The sequence below is a fragment of the Neofelis nebulosa genome, chromosome 17 (assembly GCF_028018385.1).
Source record: "Neofelis nebulosa isolate mNeoNeb1 chromosome 17, mNeoNeb1.pri, whole genome shotgun sequence".
Taxonomy (NCBI): domain Eukaryota; kingdom Metazoa; phylum Chordata; class Mammalia; order Carnivora; family Felidae; genus Neofelis; species Neofelis nebulosa.
The window spans coordinates 6,415,695-6,443,630 of record NC_080798.1 but is presented as its reverse complement, the minus strand read 5'-3'; the positions used below and the strand labels follow the sequence as shown (position 1 = coordinate 6,443,630).

The 27,936-nt window shown below is 40.6% G+C and overlaps 2 protein-coding genes across 2 annotated transcripts in view; both read left to right on the top strand.

Moving 5' to 3' along the window:
- Window positions 1–25,373, top strand: part of LOC131499604 (zinc finger protein 415-like) — a 31,595-nt gene extending 6,222 nt beyond the window's left edge. The window contains exon 3 of the mRNA XM_058707697.1: window positions 21,010–25,373. Coding sequence (XP_058563680.1) covers window positions 21,010–21,722 — 713 coding nt within the window. The 3' untranslated portion in view covers window positions 21,723–25,373. The remainder of the gene's footprint in view (window positions 1–21,009) is intronic.
- Window positions 25,374–25,673: 300 nt separating this feature from the next.
- LOC131499603 (uncharacterized) overlaps window positions 25,674–27,936 on the top strand; it is a 38,455-nt gene continuing 36,192 nt past the window's right edge. Inside the window, exon 1 of the mRNA XM_058707696.1 lies at window positions 25,674–26,669. The gene's annotated coding sequence lies outside the window, so the exon portion shown is untranslated. The remainder of the gene's footprint in view (window positions 26,670–27,936) is intronic.

Below are 27,936 nucleotides of genomic sequence, written 5' to 3'. Positions count from 1 at the left end.
AACCAAAAAATGCTTTGGGGTTCCTGTTTGGCCCAGTAGGTAGACTCTTGATCTCAAGGTTGTTATGTGAGTCTTGATCTCAGGGTTGTAAGCTCGAGCCCCATGTTGGGTGTAGAGGTTACTTAAAAAAATAAGCAATTAGAAAAAGTATATTATAGAAAAAACGAGCTGTTTCCTTTTTGCTATTTGTTTCTAGTTTCAATTCAGTGTTAGAGAAGATGCTCTTTATGATTTCAGCCTTCTTAAATTTGCTGAGATTTGGTTTCTGGCATGACGTCACGTGTGCTTTAGGAGACCGTGTTCTGCTGCTGCTGGCTGCAGTGTTCTGTCTGTCTGGTAGGTGCACTTGCTGAGCCTTCTGGATCTTCTGAAACTGGGTACTGAAGTCTACTGTTATTATTTCCGTCATACATCTGGGGGCTCTAATGTCACATGCCTGTGTGTTTACCGTTGTGCTGTCTTCCTGGTGAGCCAATCTTCTTGTCATGATGGCCTTCCCCTCTCGTGACCGTTTTGTCTTATAGTCTCTTCTGTCTGATAGGATATAACCACCCCTGCTGTCTTCAGGATTCTGCTTGCATGAAATACTGTTCTCCCTCTTGCCCTTTTAGCCTGTTTCCATCCTTAGATCTGTGAATTTCAACAGTTTCAGCTCCTTGACTCTCTCTCTCTCTCTCTCTCTCTCACTATTTTTACCTCCTTTAACTTCTGCTGATGCCTGCTCAGGCCGGCTGGGCGAGTGGCAGGAGCCCCGGCCAACCCCGTTTCCTCCACCAAAATTTCAGAGCAAATGCATCCAGCGTTCTCGACTGGTCATGGCATTTGGTGAAATGTTCTTGCTTAATGATAGTTTAATCATCAATTTCCTTTTTGTCATTTTTTTTCAAGTGTCTATTACTGTGATATGTTTTTAAACCTGAATCTGTTCAGGTACTGCATATCATAACACCGGTAACTCTTCTAATCTTGAACCGTCATTTTATTAGCAGAATAAACAAACTCTCTTCGGTGTTTGTTAATGCCTACACACCTACATTTAAATGCATAAAATTGTATTTATATTTTTGAATGCAGGTATTTTATGGAGATTGGAGTTAAAGTATTCTTTATTTTTTTCATGTTTGTGCCCTCTCTTTACTAGCCTACTGTATAGTCATCTTGACAAACCGAATGAAGTACAATTTATACATTTTAATCTTCCCAAACATGCTGAAATACATGTGAATAAAAATGATAATGGGGGCACCCGGGTGGCTCAGTTGGTTGAGTGTCTCGACTTTTGATTTCACCTCCGGTCGTGATCCCAGAGTCATGGCAGTGAGCCCTGTGTTGGGCTCTGCGCTGACCATGAAGCCTACTTGAGATTATTTCTCTGTCTCTCTCTGCCCTCCCTTGAGCAGACACTCTCTCTCTCTCTCTCTCTCTCTCTCAAAAATCACTGGTGGATTCTGTGTTCATTTACTATAAAAACAGCCATTTCTTTTGGAGTGCCTGGGGGGCTCAGTAAGTTGTGATTTCAGCTTAGGTCATGATCCCAGGGTCATGGGATCGAGCCTTGTGTTGGGTTCTGCACTGAGCATGGAGACTGCTTAAGATTCTCTCCCTCTCTCTCTCTCTGTTTCTCTGCTCATGCTCTGTCTCTGTCTGTCTCTCAATAATAATAAACAAACGTTCAAAAAAAATTTTAAATAGCCAATTCCCTATTTTCTTCCCCTGCGCTTTGGATTCAGTAGTTTGGGAAGAGAGCTGTATCTCTGCGATCCTGTTGCCTGCGCTCTCAGAAGGAGGCAGGCAGTGGAGGAGTTTGTGAAATGATCTTTCCAGATCCATCTGTGATGTCCTCTCTCCTCAGCTGAACAAAAAGCGAGGATTCTGGAAAAGCCATAGCACATCATGTTCACGTTCCTTTCTTCTTATAAGCAGGACTATGTGTGTTTGACCTGAATATAACGTCCTTTTTGAAGCAAGGGAAAGAAGGTCAGAGAGGAGGCCACACATTAATAGTGTTTGAGAGGGGCGCCTGGGTGGCTCAGTCGGTTAAGCATCTGACTCTTGGTTTCGGCTCAGGTTGTGATCTCAGAGTTTTGTGAGTTTGAGCCCCACATCCGAGCCCACTTGGGATTCTCTCTCCCTCTCTCTGCCCCTCTGCCACTCATGTGCTCTGTCTCTCTCAAGATAAATAAATAAACTAAAAAAAAAATGGTGTTTGAGAAACTCTCTGCAGTGGGAGAGTTCTATGGGAAAACAAAGGCTTTTTTCTTATGAACACTTGGAGGACATTTTTCTCCTCCCTCGCTTATCACTCGGTCTTCAGATGTGTGAGGTTGACCCTTTCACCCTCCAGCGGTGTTGCAGCTCCCGCAAGGATGAACACAAACGTCGCGATCCGTGATCCACACACAGTGACCTGGTGCAATGATTGCTTTGGTCCTTGACTTTGCAGGGCATGGGAGGGCCGTTTCAAAGGGGATCTCTCCTTCTGGGCTTGATGCCATCAGATGCTCGGGTCTTCGTCCACGTGGCTCAGAGCTGAGGCCTCCGTAGTCCTGACTCTTGCACCTGTCCTGGTTCCACACCCATTGGCTGTCCCTGGGAGACCTGATGAGAAGGGAAGACGCTGGCTGCTGCTGCTCTTCCTTCCATCGGGCTCCCTGGAAGCTGCATGGTGCCGTCTTGAGCCCTGTCTTGCCTGTTCAGGTTCCTTAGCCATAGCTTCCATTCTGCTTCTGCCACACTTCAGGGGCACATGAAATGGGGAGGTGGGTTGGATCTTACGAGATTTTTTACTCAGATGTGTGAAGACAGTTGGCAGAAAGGTCTTTTTGATCCCCTGTCCTACATGGGAGCACATTTCAGCTTTTAGCTTGGTGTCTGTGGGTGGAGGGCACGGTCCCGTGTCAAGATCCTACATCACCTGGCCCTGACATCTTGTATTTCCTCTCTCTTCCACCTCTCTACCTAGTTAGGCAACGATTTCATTTTTCTTACGTCTGCGTGATTTTGCCTCTGAAATTTGCTTTTGGAAGACACATCCCTAGAGTCAGAAATTTCGTCCTTTTTTTTTTTTTTTTTTTTTTTTTTTTGCTGTGATAGTCCACTTTTAGGTTATGGACTGCTTCTGGTGGAGTCTTCTGTGGAGTGGGTTTACTTGGTACAGAAAATTCTTGACCAAGAACACTTTGACTGCCGTGTTCTAATAATAGTCTGCTTCCTACAGAAGCACCTCTTGAAGCTACTGGTTAGACTGGTCAGCATATGCCCTGGATACTGAGATGGAAAGTATCACGAGATCCTGACTGGACCAGTGATTGCAGTTTTCTTTCAGTTTTTGAGGTGTGTCACGTTATCTCTCAAGGGCTCTGCGGCAACGTTGTCCATTAGATGCTAATTCATCCCTTTGAGCCACAATAAACAAAACAGGAATCTGTCCTGGGGCAATGTTGTCCACGTTCACGTTCTCATATGTCTGAGGCTATTGACTGGACTGTTGTTCATGTTGCCTTTGCCATCCCCTCTGCGGACCGTTGTTCATTCTACCTCAACAGGTATAATTATGCAGCATCTTAATGAGGGAGTTGCTGAAGCTGAGCGATGACTTTAATGAGGTTCACCATAATACGTTTCCTTTAAGCCACTTTTTCCTTTCATCTTGTCCATTTCTATGCATTGTAAAGGAACTTGATTTTTTTTTAAGTTATTTATTTTGAGAGAGAGAGAGAGAGAAGGGAAGAGAGAGAGGGGGAGAGAATATCCCAAGCAGCTCCTCGCTGAAAGCACAGAGCCCGACATGGGGCTTGAACTCACGAACTGTGAGATCAAGGCTGAAGCCAAAATCAAGAGTTGGATGCTTAACCAACTGAGCCACCCAAGCACTCAAGAACTTGATTTTTATTATTTAATCATCAATTGTGAATCTTTGATGCTACCAGTAGTGTTCTTTGTTTTATATTTGTAAGTGGGAGTGTTGAATTGGGGAGCAGATATTGTTTTAAATATTTTACACTATTTCCGTCTTTAGTTTTCAAGGTATAGCTCAGCAACAGGTTCCCTAAATCCAGCACAAACCCTGGACTATGTTGAAAAGATAGTCTGAATTATTTTTTCTACTTGTCCTCACCTGACCTAGTACCTAATATCAAGTTACACTTTTGTGAATTAAATTTATTAAATTGGGAATTTTAGATATCTTAAAAACATGTATATTTTATATTTGTACTGTACAAATCCCAGAAATACCATTAATTTGTCACGTAAGATTTATTGCTTTTTTTATAGTATGTTTTCAGTTTTTTGTGCATAACTTGTTGAGTTTGTATAAATTTCACTGACTTAATTTCTTGTTGTAACTGCTGTGTTCTCAAAATTACTCTCCCTGTCTAGATTCATCCTGTTCATATCAGTATATTGAATTGATACGTAAATATCATTGTGTTTTACAGAAAACTTAGCACATTTCTTATACTTTATTGACTTCTCTTCCACTGTTGCTTATGACACTTATATTTTCTGCAAAATTTCTAAATTTCTGTAAATTGCATTCATGAGTGAACACACGAACACTATTTTGGGTTTCCATCTGAACTTCATAGAAGGTGCACCTGGTCCCTGGTGTCCCACCGTCTCGTGCTTTCCTGTTGTTCTCTGGCTCTTGTTTGCTGTGTATGTTGCCCACCTCCTCTCTGCCTGTGGACCTCCTCCAGGGAGGAGAAGTTGTTTCTGCGTGAACCTGCTGCTGCTTATGGTGTCCTGTGTCACAGGTCCCTCCCGCAGTGGACCATTTGCTTATTTCCTCTGGTCTCTGTAAGCTTACTTTTGTTCTCCTGGTCATATTTATGAAGTCTGATTTACTAATTTTGGATAAGTGCACATTAAGTTTCATGGGTTCATAATAACAGCTTGGCATTTAGTAATACCTACAGGAGGGGCACCTGACCTCATGTCTCTATTGTTTCAGATAACTTTCATAATATTTTCCATCATTTGAGCTTACTAGAGTTAAAATATGCTATATTTTTCTTGTTTGAATGTAGATTCAGTTGATTACCATGAGTATTTAAATTCACTTGTTTTCCACTTATTTTCTTCTCTACCCACAGCCTGGTGAACACCATTTTACTTTCTGTTTTTGTGAATTGGACTATTTTAGATACTTCACATAAGTGGAGGAGGGACAGAGAAAGAGGGAGAAAGAGAATCTGAAACAGGCTCCAGGCTCTGAGCTGTTAGCACAGAGCCTGACGTGGGGCTTGAACCCATGAACCATGAGCTCATGACCTGAGCCAAAGTCGGACCCTTAACCGACTGAGCCACTCAGGCGTCCCAAGTGTCTTTTTAAGGCTGAATAATATTTCATTATGTGTATATACCACATTTTATTTGTGCGCTCCTCAATCAGTAGACATTTGAGTTGCTTCTACCTCTTGGTTATTATTTTTTTTATGTTTGTTTATTTATTTTGAGAGACAGAGCAGGGGAGGGGCAGTGAGAGGGAGAGAGAGAATCCCAAGCAGGTTCTGTGTTGATAGCACGGAGCCCAACGTGGGGCTTGATCTCATGAACTGTGAGGTCACGACCTGAGCCGAAATCAAGAGTCAGACGTTCAACCAACTGAGTCAACCAGGTGCCCTTGGCTGTTTTTTTTTTAAGTGTATTTATTTTGAGAGACAGAGCAGGGAGAGACAGAGAGGGAGAGAGAGAATACTAAGCAAACTGTCAGCACAGAGCTCAATGCAAGGGCTCAATCTCGCAAACTGTGAGATCATGACCTGAGCCAAAATCAAGAGTTGGACACTTAACCCACTGAGCCACCCAGGCGCCCCTACCTCTTGGCTGTTTTGAATAATGCTTCTGTGAACATGGGTATGCAAACATCTCTTTGAGGTCCTGCTTTCACTTTTTTTGTGTACACACCCAGAAGTGGAAATGCTAGATTATATGGTATCTTAGTTTGGTGTCCTATAACAAAGTACTATAGAATGGGTGGCTTATTAACAAATTTTATTTCTTACAGTTCTGGAGGCCAGAAGTCTGAAATCAGGGTGCCAGCATGGTTAGGCTCTGAGGAGGACCTTCTGATGGGTTGCAGATGGGTGACTTCTCATTGTCCCTCCCATAGCAGAAACAGAGAGAGATAGCTCTCTGTGATCTCTCTTGTAAAGACACTGATGATACTCATGAGGGCTCCACCATCATGGACTGGTCACTGCCCATAGGCCCACCATTGTATTTTGGAAGGTTTCAACATAATGAATTTTAGAGGAACACCAGTGTTTAATCTACAACATTCTGCTCTCACCCCCCTCCCCAAGTTTCATGTACTTCCCATATGCCAAATGCATGCGTTCTATCCCACCACCCCTACAAGTCAACTCGTTCTAGCATCAGCTCTAAAGTCTGTAGTCCAAAACCTAATCAAAACATCTCTAAATCAGATATGGGTGAGACTTGAGGCAAAAAATCCTCTCCAGCTGTGAACTTGTAGAATGGAGTAATTGTGTACTTCCAGAATATAGTGGTGGGACAGGCATAGGGTAGACAATACCATTCAATAAGCAGAAATGGGGGAGAAGCACAGGTTGATCCCAGGCAAGTCCAAAACCTAGCAAGATCCATGAGATCTGAAGGCTTGAAAATAATCCTCTTGGCCTCCATGCTCTGCCCTCCAAGCCTGTTGGACAGCAGTCCTACTGCTAGACCCAGCTCCACCAGGCAGGGTCCCGCACCACCCCCCAGGTTCTACTGAGCAGGGGTTGAAAACCCAGTTTTGCGGGGAGGTCATCTGGTCTGTTGAAAGTGAAGAGGCAGGGGCGCCTGGGTGGCTCAGTCGGGCTAGTGTCCAACTTTGGCTCAGGTCATGATCTCACAGTTTGTGGGTTTGATCCCCGCACTGGGCTCTGTGCTGTCAGCTCGGAGCCTGGAGCCCGGCTGGGATTCTGTGTCTCCCTCTCTCTCTGCCCCTCCCCCACTGTGCTCTGTCTCTCAAAAATACATAAATGTAAAAAAAAAAAAAAAAAGAAAAGAAAAAGAAAGAAATTAAAAAAAAAAAAAGTGAAGAGGCAGGCCCAATCATCTCTGAAGTGCCTTGAGGTCACTCCTCCTTTGTGTTGAAGAATAGAGAACATTTGCAGAGAAATAGCTTTATGGTTCTGTCTGTAAAGTCTGGCTGTCTTCCTTTATTCCTTTCCATTTTCTTTCCCTTCACTTCACACCGGCAGTTTTCCTGCTATAGTAGCTGATAAGGTCCATAGTTGACACTCACTAATCTTTTTTTTTTTTTTTTTTAATTTTTAAACATGAATATAGTTGACGCACAACTTTATATTAGTTTCATGTGTACAGCATAGCGATTCAAGTTTGTGCGTTATGTTGTGCTCACCAGTGTAGCTACCATCTGTCACCATACAACGTTATCACAGTATCATTGACTGTATTCCTTATGCTGTGCCTTTTATTCTCAGGACATTTATTTCATAACTGGACATTTGTATCTCCCACTCCCCTTCAGTCATTTTGCCCACCTCTCTACTCCCCTCCTCTCATCAACCATCAGTTCTTATATTTATAGATCTGATTCTGCTTTTTGTTTGTTTATTTTTCAAAGGGACAGAAGACATGAATAGGCATTTTCCCAAAGGCCAACAGACACATGGAAAGATCGTCACCACCACTCATTATCAGGGAATTGCAAGTCAAAACCACAATGAGCTATCATCTTAAATTTGTCAGAATGGCTAAAATCAAAGATGAGAAATAACAAGTGCTGATGAAAATGTAGAGGAAAAGGAACCTTGTGCACTGTTGGTGGCAGTGTAAATTGGTACAGCCACTCTGGAAAGCAGTATGGAGATTCCTCAAAATCTTAAAAATAGAAATACCATATGATCCAATAATTCTACCACTAGGTATTTACCCAAAGAAAATGAAAACACTAGTTTGAAAAGATTACGAATGCACCCCTATGTTTATTGAAGCATTATTTACTGGCCAAGACAGGGAAGCAACCTAAGGATCCGTTAATACGCAAATGGATAAGGAAGATGTGGTATTTTAGAGTGGAATGTTACACGGCCATAAAAAAGGATGGTATTGTGCCATGTACAACAACGTGGATGGGGCTAGAATGTATTATGCCAAGTGAAGTAAATTAGACTGAGAAATACCTCATAAGATTTCACGTACATGTGGAATCTGAAAAGCCCTGCAAAACACACTCATTCTGATCTTCTCAAACAGCTTGGCCATACCCTATTCCTTTTTTTTTTTTTTTTAATATAATTGTCAGGTTGGCTAACATACAGTGTATACAGTGTGCTCTTGGTTTTGGGGGTAGATTCCCATGATTCATCACTTACATACAACACCCAGTGCTCATCCCAACAAGTGCCCTCCTCAGTGCCCCTCACTCATTTTCCCCTCCCACCCCATCAACCCTCAGTTTGTTCTCTGTATTTAAGAGACTCTTATGGTTTGCCTCCCTTCCTCTCTGTTTGTAACTATTTTTTCCCCTTCCCTTCCCCCATGGTCTTAAGTTTCTCAAGTTCCCCATATGAGTGAAAACATATGGTATATGTCTTTCTCTGACTGACTTATTTCACTTAGCGTAATACCCTCCAGTTCCATCCACGTTGCTGCAAATGGCAGGATTTCCTTCTTTCTCATTGCGAAGTAGTATTCCATTGTATATATCAAACCACATCTTCTTTATCCACTCATCAGATGATGGACATTTAGGCTCTTTCCATAATTTGGATCTTGTTGGAAGCACTGCTATAAACATTGGGATACATGTGCCCCTACGAATCAGCACTCCTGTATCCTTTGGATGAATTCCTAGTAGTGCTATTGCTGGCTTGTGGGTAGTTCTAGTTTTAATTTTTTGAGGAACCTACACACTGTTTTTCCAGAGTGGCTGCACCAGTTTGCATTCCCACCAACAGTGCAAGAGGGATCCCCTTTCTCTACATCCTCGCCAGCACCTGTTGTTTCCTGAGTTGTTAATTTTAGCCACTCTTGAGTGGTGTAAGGTGGTATCTCAGTGTGGTTTGACTTGTATTTCCCTGATGATGAGTGATGTTGACCATCTTTTCATTTGTCTGTTGGCCATCTGGTTGTCTCCTTTGGAAAAGTGTCCGTTCATGTCTTCTGCCCATTTCTTCAGTGGATTATTTGTTTTTCAGGTGTTGAGTTGGTAAGTTCTTTATACATTTTGGATACTGGCCCTTTATCCGATATGTCATTTGCAAATATCTTTTCCCATTCCACTGGTTGCCTTTTAGTTTTGTTGATTGTTCCCTCTGCAGTGCAGAAGCTTTTTATTTTCATGAGGTCCCAATAGTTCATTTTTGCTTTTAATTTCCTTGCCTTTAGAGATGTGTTGAGCAAGATATTGCTGCAGCTTATGTCAAAAAGGTTGTTGCCTGTTTTCTCCTGTAAGGTTTTTGATGGCTTCCTGTTTCACGTTTAAGGCTTTCATCCGTTTTGAGTTTATTTTTGTGTGTGGTGTGAGAAAGTGGTCTAGTTTCATTCTTCTGCATTTTGCCATCCAGTTCTCCCAGCACCATTTGCTAAACAGACTTTTTTCCATTGGATCCTCTTTCCTGCTTTGTCAAAGATTAATTGGCCATACATCTGTGGGTCCAATTCTGGGTTCTCTATTCTATTCCATTGGTCTATGTGTCTGTTTTTGTGCCAGTACCATGCTGTCTTGATGATTACAGCTTTGTAGTAGAGGCTAAAGTCTGGGATTGTGATGCCTCCCACTTTGATTTTCTTGTTCAACATTCCTTTGGCTATTCGGGGTCTTTTGGGCCACACCCTATTCTCTTCCAAACATTGCTTTCTCCTTTTTTGCAAAATGGTTAGGCTGGGAATTTTCAAAATCTTGAAGTTCTATAGTCTCTTTTTGCTTGATAATTTTATCTTCAAGTTATTTCTTTGGTCTCGTTTAACCATTAGCAGTCAGGAGGAACCAAGCGTCTTGGCTTAGAAATTTCAGCTGAAGAGCAATGGCATTGCTTGCAAATTCTACTTTCCACAAGACAGTAGAGCATGAATGCAGTTCGGCCAAGAGAACTGTGTTCAGCTCTCTTCTTTTTGTCTTGGAGCCTATACCAGAATCACATTTAAAATTCCCTTCGTGACATTCTCAGCTTCCAGCAGGCACCTTTACCCGTGACCCAGTTCACAGCCACATCCCCATTTTTAGGTATTTGTTGCAGAAGCTCCCTACTTCTCACAATCAAGACAATTTTCTTTCTTAGTCTGTTCAGACTCTTGTAACAAAATACCAAAAACTGGGTGGCTTACAACAGTTGTTCCATTTGTTTTGCACAGTGCTGGAGATGGGAAGTCAAAGATCAGGGTGCCAGCATGCTTGGGTTCTGGTGAGGACCCCCTTCCTGACCGCAAGCTGCTGCTGACTGCTTGTATCTTCACATGATACGAGAAAGAGCTGGCTGTCTGGCCTCTTGTAATGGCACTAATCCCATTATGCGGGCTCCATCCTGATGACTTCATTACTTCCCAAAGCCACCACCTTCAAATGTATCACCTTGGGGATTAGATTTTAACATAGAAATTTTAGGGGGCACAAACATTCAGCTCACAGTGTATGGTAATTTAATTTTTAATTTTCAAGTAACTGTCCTGATATTTTCCATCTACATTTTACTTGCTGATGAACATTGCATAAGAATTCCCATTTTCCCCCATCTTCGCTAACACTTAGTATTTTCTGTTTCTTCGATAGTAGCCATCCTAATGAGTGTGAGTGATAATCTCATTGCGGTTTAGATTTGCATTTCTCTAATGGTCAGTGATACTGAACATCATTTCATAAGTTTGTTGGCCATTTGTATATCATCTGTGGAGAAATGTTGGTTCCAAAGTCCTTTGCCCATTATTTAATCAGAATATTTGTGGGTTCTGTTTTTGTTGAGCTGTAGGAGTTTGTGATATTGTGATTCGTAATAAGAAATCTGTTTGGTCTTCATTCGTGTTTCTTGCGCAGAACTTCTAAAACCCTTGGAATTTCCTGAGCGATAAGAGCAATGGGAGCATCTTTTAAAAAAAAAATTTTTTTTTTACATTTATTTATTTTTGAGAGACAGAGACAGAACACAAGTGGGGAGGGGCGTAGTGTCAGGGAGACACAGAATCTGAAGCAGGCTCCAGGCTCTGAGCTGTCAGTATAGAGCCGGACGTGGGACTTGAACTCAGACCGCAAGATCATGACCTGAGCCAAAGTCGGATGCTTAACCGACTGCGCCACCCAGGCGCCCCACAATGGGAGCATCTTTGATCATAATTTGACCTCTTGTCCTCAATTCCTGAAATTGCTCAGGAGCCATAAAGATGAAATGGGTGTCTTGTTCTTCATAACAGTCACCTCTCAACCACAACCTAGTTTATGCTAATGAGGTGACTTTTGGAAATCCTGTAAAGATGGGGGCTTGTTGCCAGGGGAGACAGCCAAGTGATTGGAGGGTTGGAACTTTCAGTCCATCCCTGGACCTGTGGGAGAGGAAAGGGGCTGGAGATGGAGTTCAGTCAGCAGTGATCAGTGATTTAATCGATAATGCCTCTATAATGGAGCCTCCATAAAAACTCAAAAGGAGAGAGGTCAGAGAGCTTCTGGGCTGGTGACCAAGAGGAAATTTGTGGAGAGTGACCCACGTGGAGAGGACTCTGCACCCTTTCCTCTTGCCTTGCCCTACGCGTTCCAGAGTCCCCTCCTCTCGTGATGAACCAGTAATCTAGTAGGTAAAATGTTTCTCTGAGTTCTTTGAGCCAATCTAGCAAGTCAGACCCAAGGAGGGGGTTCATTGGAACTTCAGATCTATAGCTGGTCCGTCAGAAGCCTAGGTATGACAACTTGGACTTACCATTAGCATCTAAAGTGGGGGCGGGTCGTGTAGGACTGAGCCCTTAACTTGTGGGACCTCCAAATAGATAACATCAGGCTTGAGTTGAATTGTCAGAACTGAGTCAGAATTGTAGGATACCTAGCTGCTGTCAGAGCATTGTTTTTTGGTATGGGGACCTCCCCGCTCCCAGACCACGCACTGTGGAACTATACCCTTTTAGAGTTCTTATTTATTCTTAATACCAACCTATTATCAGATATATGATTTGCACATCTTTTCTTGTGCTCCATAGGTTGGCTTTAAGCTCTTGATTTGTGTCCTTTGGTGTGCAGGAGTTTTTGATTTTGATGTAGTCAGTTTATCAGATTGTACTTTTGTTGCCTGTGCTTTGGTGTTATATCTGGTAAATTATCGCAAAAAGTAATGTCATGAAGCTTTTCCTCTGTTTTCTACTAGGAATTTTATTTTATTTTATTTTATTTTATTTTATTTTATTTTATTTTATTTTATTTTATTTTATTATTTTATTTTATTTATTTTATTATTTTAATTTTATTTTGTCAGTTATTTAAATTGTTAGTTTAGTTAACATGCAGTGAAGTCCTGGCTTCAGGAGTAGATTCCTGTGATTCATCACTTACATACAACATCCAGTGCTTCTCCCAACAAGTGCCCTCCTCAATGCCTATCACCCACCTCCCCCGCTCCCCCCAGTCCCCCACCCCCTTCAACCCACAGCTTGATCTCTGTATTTAAGGGTCTCTTATGGTTTGCCTCCCTCTCTGTTTGTAAGTTATTTTTCCTTCCCTTCCCCCTTTCTGTTTAGTTTTTCAAATTCCACATATGAGTGAAATCATATATCTGTTTTTCTCTGATTGACTTATTTCACTTAGCATAATACCCTCCAGTTCCATCCACATAGTTGCAAATGACAAGATTTCATTCTTTTTCATTGCCAAGGAGTATTCCATTGCATATATATACCACATCTTCTTTATCCATTCTTCAGTTGATGGACATTTGGGCTCTTTCCATAATTTGGCTATTGTTGATAGTGCTGCTGTAAACATTGGGGTACATGTGCTCCTATGAATCAGCACTCCTGTATCCTGGGTCATAGGGTAATTCTATTTTTAATTTTTTGCGCAACCTCCACTTTGTGTTCCAGAGTGGCTGCACCAGTTGGCATTCCCACCAACAGTGAAAGTGGGTTCCCCTTTTTCCACATCCTCACCAACATCTGTTGTTGCCTCAGTTGCCTCAGTTGTTAATTTTAGCCACTCTGACTGGTGTGAGGTGGTATCTCAGTGTGGTTTTGATTTGTATTTCCCTGGTGATGAGTGATGTTGAGCATCTTTTCATGTGTCTGCCATCTGGATGTCTTCTTTGGAAAAGTATTTATGTCTTCTGCCCATTTCTTCATTGGATTATTTGTTTTTTGAGTGTTGAGTTTGGTAAGTTCTTGATAGATTTTGGATACTATCCCTTTGTCCTATATGTTATTTGCAAATATCTTCTCCCATTCCATCAGTTGCCTTTTAGTTTTGATGATTGTTTTCTTTGTTGTGCAGAAGATTTTTATCTTGATGAGGTCCCAGTTCATATTCTTTTTATTTCCCTTGCCCTCAGAGACATGTCAAGGAAGAAGTTGCTGTGGTCGAGGCCAAAGAGGTTGCTGCCTGTTTTCCTCTAGGATTTTGATGGTCTCCTGTCTCACATTTAGGTCTTTCATCCATTTTGAATTTATTTTTGTGTATGATGTGAGAAAGTGGTCTGGTTTCATTCTTCGGCATGTTGCCGTCTAGCTCTCCGAGCACCATTTGCTAAAGAGACTGCCTTTTTTCCACTGGATACTCTTTCCTGCTTTGTTGAAGATTAGTTGGCCATATTTTTGTGGGTCCATTTCTCGGTTCTCTATTTTATTCCATTGGTCTATGTGTCTGTTTTTGTGCCAATACCATACTGTCTTGATGATTACAGCTTTGCAATAAAATCTAAAGTCTGGGATTATGATGCCTCCTGCTTTGATTTTTCTTTTCAACAATACTTTGGCTATTCGGTGTCTTTTTTGGTTCCATACAAAATTTAGGATTGTTTGTTCTAACTCTGTGAAGAATACTGGTTGTATTTTGATTTGGATTGCACTGAATTTGTAGATTGCTTTGGATAGTATGGACATTTTAACAATATTTGTTCTTCTAATCCATGAGCATGGAATGTTTTTCTGTTTCTTTGTGTCTTCTTCAATTTCTATCATGAGCTTTCTATAGTTTTCAACGTGCAGATCTTTTATCCGTTTGGTTAGGTTTATTTCTAGGTCTTTGTGGGTTTTGGTGTAATTGTAAATAGGATCTATTCCTTGATTTCTCTTTCTGCTGCTTCATTATTGGTGTATAGAAATGTAACTGATTTCTGTACACTGATTTTATATCCTGCAACTTTGCTGAATTCATGTATCAATTCTAGCAGTTTTTTGGAGTTTTTGGAGTTTTCTATGTAGAGTATCATGTCATCTCTGAAAAGTGAATGTTTGGTTTTCTTGGCCAGTTTGGATGCCTTTTTTATTTCATTTTGTTGTCTGATTGCTGAGGCTAGGACTTCCAACCCTATGTTAAACAACAGTGGTGAGAGTGGACATCCCTGTTGTGTTCCTGATCTCGGGAAAGTTCTCAATTTTTCCCAACTGAGGAGGATATTAGCTGTTTGACTTTATTTATGGCTTTTATGATGTTAAGGTATGTTCCTTCTATCCTGACTTTCTTGAGGGTTTTTATTAAGAAAGGATACTATATTTTGTCACATGCTTTTTCTGCATCTTTTGACAGAATCATATGGTTCTTATCCTTTCTTCTATTAATGTGATATATCACGTTGACTGATTTGTGAATGTTGAACCAGACTTGCAGCCCAGCAATGAATCCCACTTGATCATGCTACCAATTCTTTTAATGTACTGTTGAATCGATTTGCTAATACCTTGGTGAGAACTTTTGCATCCATGTTCATCAGGAATATTGGCCAGTCATTCTCTTTTTTAGTGGGTTCTTTGTCTGGTTTAGGAATCAAGGTAATGCTGGCTTCATACAATGAGTCTGGAAGCTTTCCTTCCATTTCTATTTTTTTGGAACAGCTTGAGAAGAATAGGCATTAACTCTGGTTTAAATGTCCAGTAGAATTCCCCTGGGAAGTCATCTGGCCCAAGACACTTATTTGTTGGGAGATTTTTTTTTTTTTTTTAATTTTTTTTTTCAACGTTTTTTATTTATTTTTGGGACAGAGAGAGACAGAGCATGAACGGGGGAGGGGCAGAGAGAGAGGGAGGCACAGAATCGGAAACAGGCTCCAGGCTCTGAGCCATCAGCCCAGAGCCTGACGCGGGGCTCGAACTCACGGACCGCGAGATCGTGACCTGGCTGAAGTCGGACGCTTAACCGACTGCGCCACCCAGGCGCCCCTGTTGGGAGATTTTTGATAACTGATTCAATTACTTTGCTTGTTATGGTCTGTTGAGATTTTCTTTATTCTCGTTTGAGTTTGGGTAGTGTGTGAGTGTCTAGGAATTTGTCCATTTCTTCCAGATTGTCCAGTTTGTTGGCATAGAATTTTCCATAGTATTCTCTAATAATTGTTTGTATTTTTGTGGTGTTGGTTGTGATCTCTCCTCTTTCATTCGTGATTTTATCTATTTGGGTCCTCTCTTTTCTTTTTGAGAAGTTTGGCTAGGGGGTTATCAGTTTTTTTTATTATTACTATTATTTTTTATCAATTTTGTTTATTCTTTCAAAAAACCAGCTCTTAGGTTCATTGATGTGTTTTACTGGTTGGGTTTTTTTTCATTCTATATTGTTTATTTCTTTTCTAATCTTTTTTATTTCTTCTGCTGGCTTTGGGTTTTCTTTGCTGCTTTCTAGTTCCTTTAGGTGTGAGGTTAGGTTCTGTATTTGGGACCTTTCTTAGATAGGTCTGTACTGCAATGTATTTTCCTCTTAGGATGGCCTTTGTACTGTCCTTCTTTCATTTTCATTTGCTTCCATATATTTTTAAATTTCTTCTTTAATTTCCTGGTGGACCCGTTCATTCTTTGGTAGGAGGTTCTTTAACCTTCATGTATTTGGGGGCTTTCCAAATTTTTTATGTGATTGATTTCAAACTTAATAGTGTGATCTGAAAATATTCATGGTATGATCTCAATCTTTTTATACTTGTTGAAGGCTGTTTTGTGATCAGTATGTGATCTATTTTTGAGAATATGCCATGTGTACTTGAAAAGAATGTGTATTCTGCTTTAGAATGAAAAGTTTTGAATATATCTGTTAAGTTCATCTGGTCCAATGTGTAATTCAGAGCCATTGTTTCCTCACTGATTTTCTGCCTAGATGATCTGTCCATTGCTGCAAGTAGAATATTAAAGTCCCCTACAATCACGATATTATTATCTATATATTTATTCATGTTTGTGATTAATTGATTTGTATACTTGGATGCTTTCACATTGGGGGCATAAACATTTACAACTGTTAGCTCTTCTTGATGGATAGACCCCTTAATGATGATACAATGCCCTTCCTCATCTCTTGTTACAGTCTTTTTTTTTTATTAAAAATTTTTTTAACGTTTATTTATTTTTGAGACAGAGGCAGAGCATGAATGGGGGAGGGGCAGAGAGAGAGGGAGACACAGAATCGGAAGCAGGCTCCAGGCTCTGAGCCATCAGCCCAGAGCCCGACGTGGGGCTCGAACTCACGGACGGCGAGACCATGACCTGAGCTGAAGTCGGACGCTTAACCGACTGAGCCACCCAGGCGCCCCTACAGTCTTTGTTTTAAAATCCAATTTGTTTGGGGCGCCTGGGTGGCGCAGTCGGTTAAGCGTCCGACTTCAGCCAGGTCACGATCTCGCGGTCCGTGAGTTCAAGCCCCGCGTCGGGCTCTGGGCTGATGGCTCGGAGCCTGGAGCCTGTTTCCGATTCTGTGTCTCCCTCTCTCTCTGCCCCTCCCCCGTTCATGCTCTCTGTCCCAAAAATAAATAAAAAACATTAAAAAAAAAAAATTAAAAAAAAAAATCCAATTTGTTTGATATAAATATGGCGACTCTGGCTTTCTTTTGACATCCAGTAGCATGATAGATGGTTCTCCATCCCCTCACTTTCAATCTGCAGATGTCCTGAGGTCTAAAATGAGTCTCTAGTAGGCAGCATATAGATGGATCTTGCTTTTTTTCTTTTTTAATCCATTCTGATACCCCATGTCTTTTGATTGGGGCATTTAGTGCATTTGTATTCATAGTAATTATTGAAAGATACGGATTTAGTGTCATTGTGTGTTCTGTAGGTTTCATGCTTGTGATGATGTCTCTGGTGCTTTGTAGTCTTTGCTGCTTTCCATTCACACAGTTCCCCTTACAATCTCCTGCAGGGCTGGTTTAGTGGTCATGGACTCCTTTAGTTTTTGTTTGTCTGGGAAAGCCTTTATCTTTCCTTCTGTTCTGAATGACAGCCTTGCTGGATTCTTGGCTGCATGTTTTTCCTATTCAGCACATTGAATATTTCCTGCCACTTCCTTCTGGTCTGCCAAATTGCAGTGGACAGATCCACTACTACCCTTTTGTGTCTACCCTTGTAGGTTAAGGCCCAGAATTCTCTGTCTTTGTATTTTGCCAGTTTCACTATGATATGTCATGGTATTAACCTGTTTTTTATTTTGAAGGGAGTTCCCTGTGCCTCCTGAATTTGGATGTCTGTTTCCTTCCCCGGATTAGGGAAGTTGTCAGCTCTAATTTGTTCGAATAAACCTTCTCCTTTGTCTTTTCCTCTTCTGGAACTGCTATGATACAGGTATTATTTTATTTTATTGAATCACTTAGGTCTCTAATTCTCCCCTCGTGGTCTAGTAATTTCTTTTCCCTCTTTTTTTTCAGCTTTGCCATTTTCCATAATTGTATCTTCTATCTTACTTATTCTCTCGTGTGCTCCTTCATCCTTGCTGTCACTGCATCTAGTTTATTTTGCATCTCATTTACAGCATATCTGAATTCATCATGACTATTTCATAGGTCTTTGATCTAGGCAGCAATAGATACTCTGCTGTCTTCTATGTGTTTTTCAAGCCCAGTTATTAGTTTTATGACTGTTATTCTAAATTCTTGTTCAGATATATTGTTTATATCCATTTTGAGCAATCCTCTATTCTTTATTCCTGGAAATTCTTTTGAGGAGAATTCTTCCATTTCATCATTTTGGCTCACTTTCTGTCTTTTACATCTTTCAATGGCTTGTTATGTGTCCACCTGCAAATACTACCATATTAGAAAGGAGTCATACACTGTCCAGGACCTGGCACTTCAGGAAGTGTTTTTGGGGTGTGTTGTGTCTACCCTGTTGTTACATCTTTGGCTGTTCTATCCCACTGCTTGGAGTGGTGGATTGTTTGGACCTTCCACCAGGTGTGCTTTGATTTGTTGGTTGAAGTAACCCAGAAAAAAGGAAAAACAACACGTGAACCTTATCCCATACAAAGAGAGAAATGAAAGGGGCGGGGGAAAAAAAAGGCTAGGCAGAGAATCAAAGAAACTATAAGGCTTAATCCAGAGAGAGAGGAAAATAAAGAAGAAAGAGATACAGAAAAGATGTAAAAAGAATAGAATAAAAATGCCTGGTTAAACAAATGAACACCTAGAACAGAAAGAAAAAAAGGATATGTGTGTGTGTGTGTGTGTGTGTGTGTGTGTGTGTGTACTTATATGTATATACACTTTTATGTGTAAACACATGCACATACATATATATGTATATGTAAATATATAAAAAATAAGAATTGACCAAAAATGAATGAAAGCAGAAACTATGAGCCTGATTCCAAAGGGAAGAAAAAAAAAATCAGAGAGTAGAAAGTAAAAGAAGGGAAGAGAGAAGGAAAGAAAAGAAAAAAAAAAAAAGAATATTTAAAACAAACTAGACTAACATATAAAACCACAGAACAGTTGTCTGTTAGTGCCTGGGATCAGTGGCTATGCTGATCTCGAGGATAGAGTATCTGGTTTGGTTAGTGTCTGCCCTACTCTGGTAGAAAAGCCGTTATCAGGCATGGAGGGGTGGGGTTTGGTGCAAGTGGGTCCTGCCTCCACTGGGGGCCACTGTCCTGTTCCCTGAAACTCCATTGTGTTGGTGATTGGGGGGGGGGGGGGAATGGCGACACCCAATTCTCTCCTCCCCAGACTGGATGTTTCAAACCATGCTAGTCAGGCAGCCCTCATAGGGTAGCATGGGCAGTCTGCCTGCCCCGCTCCACAGTCCTGTGCACCTCCTAGGCTCTCAGCTGGGATGAAAACCTGGTGACTGAAAGGATCTTGTATCGCGTGGACCTGTTCTGGGTTAATACCATCCAGGCACCCCTAGAATATTTTATTTATTATTGTTTATTGTGATTTACAATGATGATCTTTTATCATGTTTTATGCAATAGAACTGACATGCACCACTTGTTAATATTGTGAAATGCCTATTCTTCATGGGCACAAATAATTTTATAACAGGTATTTATAAAATTTAGTTTGGTAAACATTGTTTTATTAAATTCTACATTTTCTCAATGCTATATTTATTTTGCAATTCTGGATTCTCATTTAGATTATCCATCAGATAAGCTTGGTTTGGATTACTTACCATTGTAATATACTATCTGTCCTTCAGCATTTATATGACATATACAGAAAATTATGTATAATACTTTTTTTCTCATCGGTTATGAGAAATGTATTTACTGCCAATTGGTATGTGCTTTAGGGTCATGGTGGAAAAATACTGTATCTTAGAACAAGTGTGGGCAAGGATGTGGAGAAAAAGGAACCCTCTTGTACTGTTGGTGTGAATGCAAATTGGTACAGCCACTGTGGAAGAGTATGAAGGCTCCTCAGAAAGTTAAAAATAGAGCTACCTGGGGTGCCTGGATGCCTCAGTCAGTTGAGTGTGCGACTTTGGCTCAGGTCATGATCTCATGGTTTGTGGGTTTGAGTCCGATCTCAGACTGGGCTCTGCACTGACAACTCAGCCTGAAGCCTGCTTCCTATTCTTTATATCTCTCTCCCTCTACCCCTCCCCTGCTGGTGCTCTGTGTCTCAAAAATGATTAAATGTTAAAAAAAAAAAAAAAGCTATCATACAATCCCCTAATCACACTAGTGGGTATTTACCCAAACATTACAAAAACACTAATTCAGAGGGATACATGTACCCCTATGTCAGTAGCATTATTTACAATAGCCAAATCATGGCAGCAGCCCAGGTGTCCATCGGTAGATGAATGGGTAAAGAATATATGATGTGTGCAATGGCATATTATTCAGCCATAAAAGAATGTAATCTTGCCATTTACAACTACATGGATGGAGCTAGACAGTATAATGCTCAATGAAATCAGTCTGTCAGAGAAAGACAACCATATGATTTCACTCGTATGTGGAATTTAAGAAAGAAAGCAAACAAGCAAAGGGAAAAAAGAAAAGACAAACCAAGGAACACTTTTTTAAAGCTTATTTATTTTAAGAGAGAATCCCAGTGCACTCCACACTGTGCAGAGCCCGATGCAGGGCTCAAACTCACAAATCATGAGATCATGACCTGAGCTGAAGCCAGGCACTTAACCCACCGGGCCACCCAGGCACCCCAAGAAACAGACTCTTAACTATAGAGAACCGATGGCACCAGAGGGGAGGTGGGTGGGCCATGGTTCAAGAGGTGATGAAGACGAAGGAGCACACGTGTCCTGATGAGCCCTGGGCGATGAGTGCAAGTGCCGAGTCACTTTATTGTACCCCTGAAACTAACAGAACACTGTATGTTAACTATACTGGAATTTAAAAGGAAAGAAAAATACCCTTTGAGAGCTAACATAATTTTGTACAGCGTGACTGTTTTTGTCATTGGGTGTCTGAAACCAGGCTATCCTGAGATTAATTTGTATTACAGATGAGCACTCTTTAGTAAAAAATCCTGTTCCTTTAGGTATTCCTAAAATTTTGGAGATCATGGAAAAGTTTTATAACCGTGCTCAGTACAAGTATTACTTTTATTGTTATATGTTGAGAACATAACATTACATTTGTTTGCAAACTGTAATTAAGAGGATACCTCTGGCTCTTTATATTTCTAGATGTTTCTCCTACACACGTGATCAAGAAATTACAACCAAAGGAGTATAGTAATACAGGAGAAGTATTCCAGGCAACGATGTTGGAAAGACACAAAGGCCACGAAATCAAAGATTTTTGCTTCAGGGAAATCCAGAAAAATGTGCATGACTTTGAGTGGCCATGGAGAGACGATGAAATAAATTACAGAGACATGCCTGTAACCCGTAAATATAGTCTCACTGATAGAAGAGATCAATCTGGTACGAGGGATGCAGGAAACAAGCCTGTTGTAAATAGGCCTGGATTAAGCTTTCAGGATGAATGGCATGTGTTTCATACTGAAGGGAAAATGTATGAATATAATCAAGTTGATAAGTGTGTCAACACTGGTTCCTCAGTTTCACCACTTCAAGAAATTTCTCCTAGTGTGCAAACCAACATTTCTAATAAACATGGGAGTGATTTTATTCACCCTTCGACACTAACACATGATGAGAAATCACATGGGGAAAAACCTTACAAATGTCATGACTGTGGCAAAACCTTTAATCAGGGTTCACACCTCACCATACATCAGATAATTCATACAGGAAAGAAACCATATAAATGTCATGTATGTGAAAAGCTCTTCAGTCAAAATTCACACCTTGAAAATCACCAGAGAAGACAACTGGACAGAAACCTTGCAAATGTAACGGGTGTGGCAAAGCCTTTAGTGTACGTTCAAGCCTAACAAACCATCAGCTAATCCATACTGGAGAGAAACCTTACCAAAGTAGTGAATGTGGCAAGGCTTTTTGCCAGAGTTCAAAACTGGTAAAACATCACAGAATTTATAGCGGAGAGAAACCACACAAATGTAATGAGTGTGGTAAAGCTTTTATCCAAAGTTCAAACCTGGTTGACCATCAGAAAAGTCATACTGGAGAGAAATCATATAAATGTATTGAATGTGGTAAGGCCTTCAGGATTCACCAGAGAATTCATGCTGGAAAGAAACCTTTCAAATGCCATATGTGGCAAAGCCTTTACTCAGGGCTCACACCTCACTAAACATCAGATAATCCATACTGGAGAGAAACCTTACCGATGTAACGAATGTGGCAAAGCCTTTACCAAGCGTTCACACCCTAGGCATCATGGGAGAAATTATACTGGAGAGAAGTCATATCCATGTGTTGAATGTGTCAAGACCTTTCGGTAATGGTCTGACATCAGGATTCACCAAAGAATTCATGCTGGACAGAAACCTTTCAAATGTAATGAGTATGGAAAAGCCTTTACTCAAGGCTCACACCTCAGTACACATCAAATAATCCATACCAGAGAGAAACTTTACAAGTGTAATGAGTGTGGCAAGGTCTTCAGTCAAAATTCACACCTTATAAATGCCCAGAGAATCCATACAGGTGAGAGACCTTTCAAATGTAAGGAGTGTGGCAAATCCTTCAGCATTCATGCAAGCTTAAATAAACATCAGGTAATCCATACGGGCGAGAGACCTTACAAATGTAATGTGTGTGGCAAAGCTTTTATCAGGGGTTCACACCTTAGACTTTATGAGAAAATTCATTCTGGAGAAAAAACATACAAATGTATTGAATGTGGCAAGGCTTTTAGACAACGGTCTGACCTCAGGATTCACCAAAGAATTCATCCTGGAGAGAAACCTTACAAATGCCACGAGCGTGGCAAAGCCTTTACTCGAGGCTCACCCCTCACCAGTCATCAGATAATCCATACTGGAGAGAGCCTTATAAATGTACTGAATGTGGCAAGGCTTTTAGGTATTGCCTTAAACTCAGCGTTCACCAAATCGTTCATATTTACAAATCCAACAAATGTAGCAAAGTTTTAAATTAGTACTCTTCACTAGATATGAGTAAATCTCCTGGAGAGAAACCATACACGTGTAATGTGTGTGGCAAGGATTTTACCCAAAGATCAAAATTGCAGGAACATACTAGAGCATTTTCCTTATAAATGCAATGAGTGTGGCAAAGCTCTTAGCTTGAGTTCCAAGTATTTTGCAACAAGAGTCTATGTTGAAAGGAAACCATGTAAGTGTTTGTGGCAGAGCCATTATCCAGTCCTTGGAGAGAAATCACAGAAAACTAATGTGTGTGCTAAGGCTTTTGCCCCAAGGCCAAAACATCAGAGGATTTATATTGAAGAGCCACCTTACAAATGGAAATAATGTCATACGGCTTTCATTAAATGGTCACACCTTTGGAGTAATGAGAGAATTTATGCAGGGAAACTATACCAAATATGCTGAATGTGGAAATACCTTTAAGAAACTGTGCATCCTTAGGGTTCACCAACAAATTGGTACTGGGGAGATTCCTTGCAAATCCTTACAAATATGATAAGTATTTTGACCAGTTCACAGAACAGACCACACATTAGAGAATCCAGGAATAATTGGATCCGACTGGAATAACTAGGACTTTAGATCTCGGAGATTAACCTGAAATGTTCCACACTGCATGATAATTATGTCAAAAATTGTTAAAACTCATGGGAACAAGGACATGTGTGGAAGTAGCTTATGATTTTCTGTGTATAAGATACCTGAGTTTTCTTGAAAAGGCTATATTTTATGAGTTTGAGTTACATTTTATTTATGAGTTTCACCCTCAAGTTTGAAATCTGTTGATCTTAAGCCTTTCCTGATGGTCTCTGAGGAGCAGTCATAAGATGAAGGGGCCTACTTCATTGTGTGTGACCCATCCATATCCGTGTTCCCTGGAACAGCAAGGACACGGAGTTGTCAGATTCAATTTTGTGTGAATTTGCATGGGGTAGGGGCAGAGAATAATGCAAAATCACCCTTGAAGTTGTCATGCATGTTATGATCAGGGCACTGTTCTCTAGATGAGTTACAGGGACTGACCTTTTCATGGAATGATGGTGATTGTTTGCTAGGGACGGATTATGTGGTAGAAACAATGCAGGGGAAGATAGTAATAGCTGTGCGATACTATCAATGACAAACTGATGGATCATTAATGCCATTCCTTTTTTTTTGGAAAATGAAGGGAGCAGTTATCTGAGAGGGCAGTTGAATCCAGAGAACCAGAACAGTATGTTCATGATTTATAGTTAACTCCTGCCATTACATTTTGCTACTATTTTCTGCAGGATGTATCACAAGTCTCACGTTTTCATTAATAAAGCTTAAATAATTTTTCCCCATAACCCTGAAGGAGTCATGTTCTTTTTCTAACACAGTTTTATCCCACCTCTATAGAGTACTTTGTAACACATACTAACAACCTTTAGGCTCTCAAGGTTGAAGAAACCTATAATAATTTCCTTCCAGGATGGAATTAAAGAACAGACAGTTTGAGGATTATATACTTAAACTTTGCACTTGAGTTCTTCTCTCCATACTTTGCCGCAGGATATTTATGTAGTTACAATGAAATGCCACAGCAGTACAAGTTCAATATTCTGATCCCCTAAAACCTGCCCCCCATTCATGAATATGCACCATATGATTCTATTTCATGTGTTTTGTGCCCAAATAAAACCCATGGTTTCCACCATGATGTAAATAAAATGAAAATAGGAACATAGTACACATGAAAAATTTGGAAATAAAATAATTTCAGAAATTAGGCCAAAAATAATTGTTTTGAGCTTGGACCACTAAAGAAATAATTTAGAATGAACAATATACAATGGGAACATTTGTTTCATAGTTAAACTAGAAATTTCACATATTCATTGCCTAACACATTTTTGGTTAACTTCCACTTGTGGCCATCCACTGGAACAGATGGAACCCTAACCAAAGTTGGGTTTGGATATCGAGACTGGTGGTGCCATGCCCTAAAAGTGTGATGAGAACACATGTAATTAAGATTTCTAGGGAGAGCACAGACTTCCAAGCTGGTCAAAAAAAAAAAAAAAATGGCTTGAGGGAATGAAATGGTGAGTGGTTTGGTGTGTTTTGGGTGGTGACTGGGTGGAGCTGGGGGGAGGATGCCTTCTGTGGTTTGAAGTTCCGGCTGATACCAAAGGAAGCACCAGGCTTTTCTCTCAGCTTGGGCAGGTGGGCAGAACAGATGTGGTGGTGAGGCTTAAAAGGTGTCAGTCATCAGCCACCAAAAAATGGATACTCTTTAGTAATACACTGAATATGTAGTCTTGAAACTCCTGATTTCTTGGTTGGGAAAGACAAACTTTTCTTCATGCTAATTTATTACATCCCTTTTCCTTCTGTACGCCTAGATTCCATTGTATGATGTGCTTGTTGAAATGCTTATAGAATACTATTGAGATAAATTGCCTTAAGATATTTTTATAATAACTTAATGAAGATGTTTGGAAATGTTTATTAGATCATAAATGTTACTAAACAATTTTATTAGAACAATTTTCCAGAGGATTTTATTTTTTTTATATATATTTTTTATTATTTAAAAAAAAAATTTTTTTTTTTAATTTTTTTTTTCAACGTTTTTTATTTATTTTTGGGACAGAGAGAGACAGAGCATGAATGGGGGAGGGGCAGAGAGAGAGGGAGACACAGAATCGGAAACAGGCTCCAGGCTCCGAGCCATCAGCCCAGAGCCTGACGCGGGGCTCGAACTCACGGACCGCGAGATCGTGACCTGGCTGAAGTCGGATGCTTAACCGACTGCGCCACCCAGGCGCCCCCCAGAGGATTTTAAAATGTGGATTGCAAAGTATGGTCTTGAGCAATTTATTCCATGGCTCATTTTCAACTGTAGTAAAACTTCTTTTTTTTATACAATTTTCCCTTGCCATTATCTTTTCTTTCCACACATTGTGACCCAGATTATATGTTTCATTTACAATTTTTTCCCAGTTTACACCAAGGGATACATAAGTCAGTGGGTTGTTGGGAGACTCTTGTGACGTGAAAAATGCATATGAGATGGTGACAGGTACAAAGTAGGTGCTAAATCTGAAGAGTTCCTTCAGGTCTTGAGTGAAGTAACTTGAAACATCTTAACTATAGTAGTTGGCTGTGGTCTGGTGCTTGGAAACCAAGTGTGTGGAGGTTAACGAGCACACAGTGAAGTAAATGAAAAATAATGATCAATAAGATAGAAAGTCCCTGTGATTCCAACCCCAGTGTCTGAAAAGGAGATGATCTGCATTGCCAGTTGCCTGGAGGCCATTCTGCCATTTCCCAGTGACAGATTCTTGTCTTCAGAGCCACAGGTCCCTGCACTGGAACGTGGGCTCATATTTCTTTTACTTTTTATTTTCTAAACAATCATACATGGATTGTTTTTAAGTAGGTTTCATGCCCAGCTCAGAGCCCAATGGACGGCTTGAACTCCTGACCCTGAAATCAAGACCTGAGCTGAGGTCAAAAGTCAGACACCTAACCAACTGAGCCACCCAGGCACCCCGGTATTGTACTTTTAATTTCAGGTTCAATGTGTAAATTGCTAGTATATAGAAATGCAATGGATTTTTGCATGCTTCTGTGTTCTGACACTTTGTAAATTTTCGTTCTTCTAGAAATTTCTGTACGTTCCTTTGTATTTTCTATATATACCACTTCAAAAACATTCCCGTTGATGCTGTGACAAATCACCACAGCCTGAATGACTTTAACAAATTTATTCTCTTATAGTTCTGGAGGCGAAATGTGTAAAATGGATCCATAGCGCCGTGCTCCGTCTGGATATGCCAGGTCAGATTTTGTTTCCTTACCTTCCCATGTCTGGAGGCCACTTATATCCTCTGCCTCATGGTGGCCCCCTTCCTCCCTCTTTGAAGCCAGCAGGATAGCATCTTCAAACTTGTTTACCTCTGTCATCACTTCACCAACCTTTACATAAGTAACTCTACCTGCATCGTTCTTATAAGTCCCTCGGGACCATATCGCATTTACCAGATCATCCAGGATAATCGCCCGCCTCATGATCTTCACCAGAGCACATCTGTAGACTCCCTTACGACATTTACAGTAACACTCCCGTGTGATAGGCACGAGGACATGGCCATCCTTTGGGATGGGCGTGTTATCCAGCCTACCACAACCATGATGGCTTCTGCAAGTAGCTACGCTATTTTATCTTGCTTTTCTCTCGTTACCACTTTTGTTTACTCCTCTTCTGTCACTGACTAGAGCTTCTGATAACATGTCAAATATCAGTGTGGAGAGTGGACATCCTTGCCTTGTTTCCAGTCTCTGAAGAAAAGCATCCAGTCTTTCACCATTAGGGATGAAGCTTGCTGTTAAGTTTTTTGCAGGCGTTCTTTACCAAGTGTAGGAAATTTCCCTCTGTTCCTAGATTTCTGAAAGTTTAGATCATAAATAGGTGTTGAATTTTGTCAGATCCTCCTCTGTATCAATTGACAGGATCCTGTGATTTTTCCTGTCCAGCCTGTTAACATGATGGCTGATACCGCTGGAATTTGAAACTGCTCTCTGTCCCCCAAATAAACCCATTTGGTCATGGTGTACAATTCTTTCTGTGTATTGCTGACTTCCAGTGTTAATAGTTTGCTAAGAATTTTTGCACCTTCATTTGGGATCTCTTTGGTAGTTATCTCCCCTTGCCCCCTTAATGTTTTTGTGTAGTTTTGGTATTACGCTAATACCAGCCTCACACGGTTAGTTGGGTAAAGTATTCACTCTTCTATTTTCTGAGAGAAATTGTGTAGAATTCCTGTTAATTCTTTGTAGGTTTGATAGAATTGTCTAGTGTTGGTGTTGTGACTTTGTTGTACTAATATTTGTTAAGCAGAGTCCTAGATGTCAGACGGTGAGCCACGGTTCAACAAGAGATTGTAAGGGAAAGTGAAGTAGAGAAGTTTATTCGTCACAGATCATGGGGAAGCTATTCTGCACACCAATGTGGGTTGTGAGGAGATTAAGGCAGGGTATAGGCAGAACTCTTAGGGCAGGACCAAGGGCACATGGCTTTATTAGGACCCCTCAATGGAATGCTTTA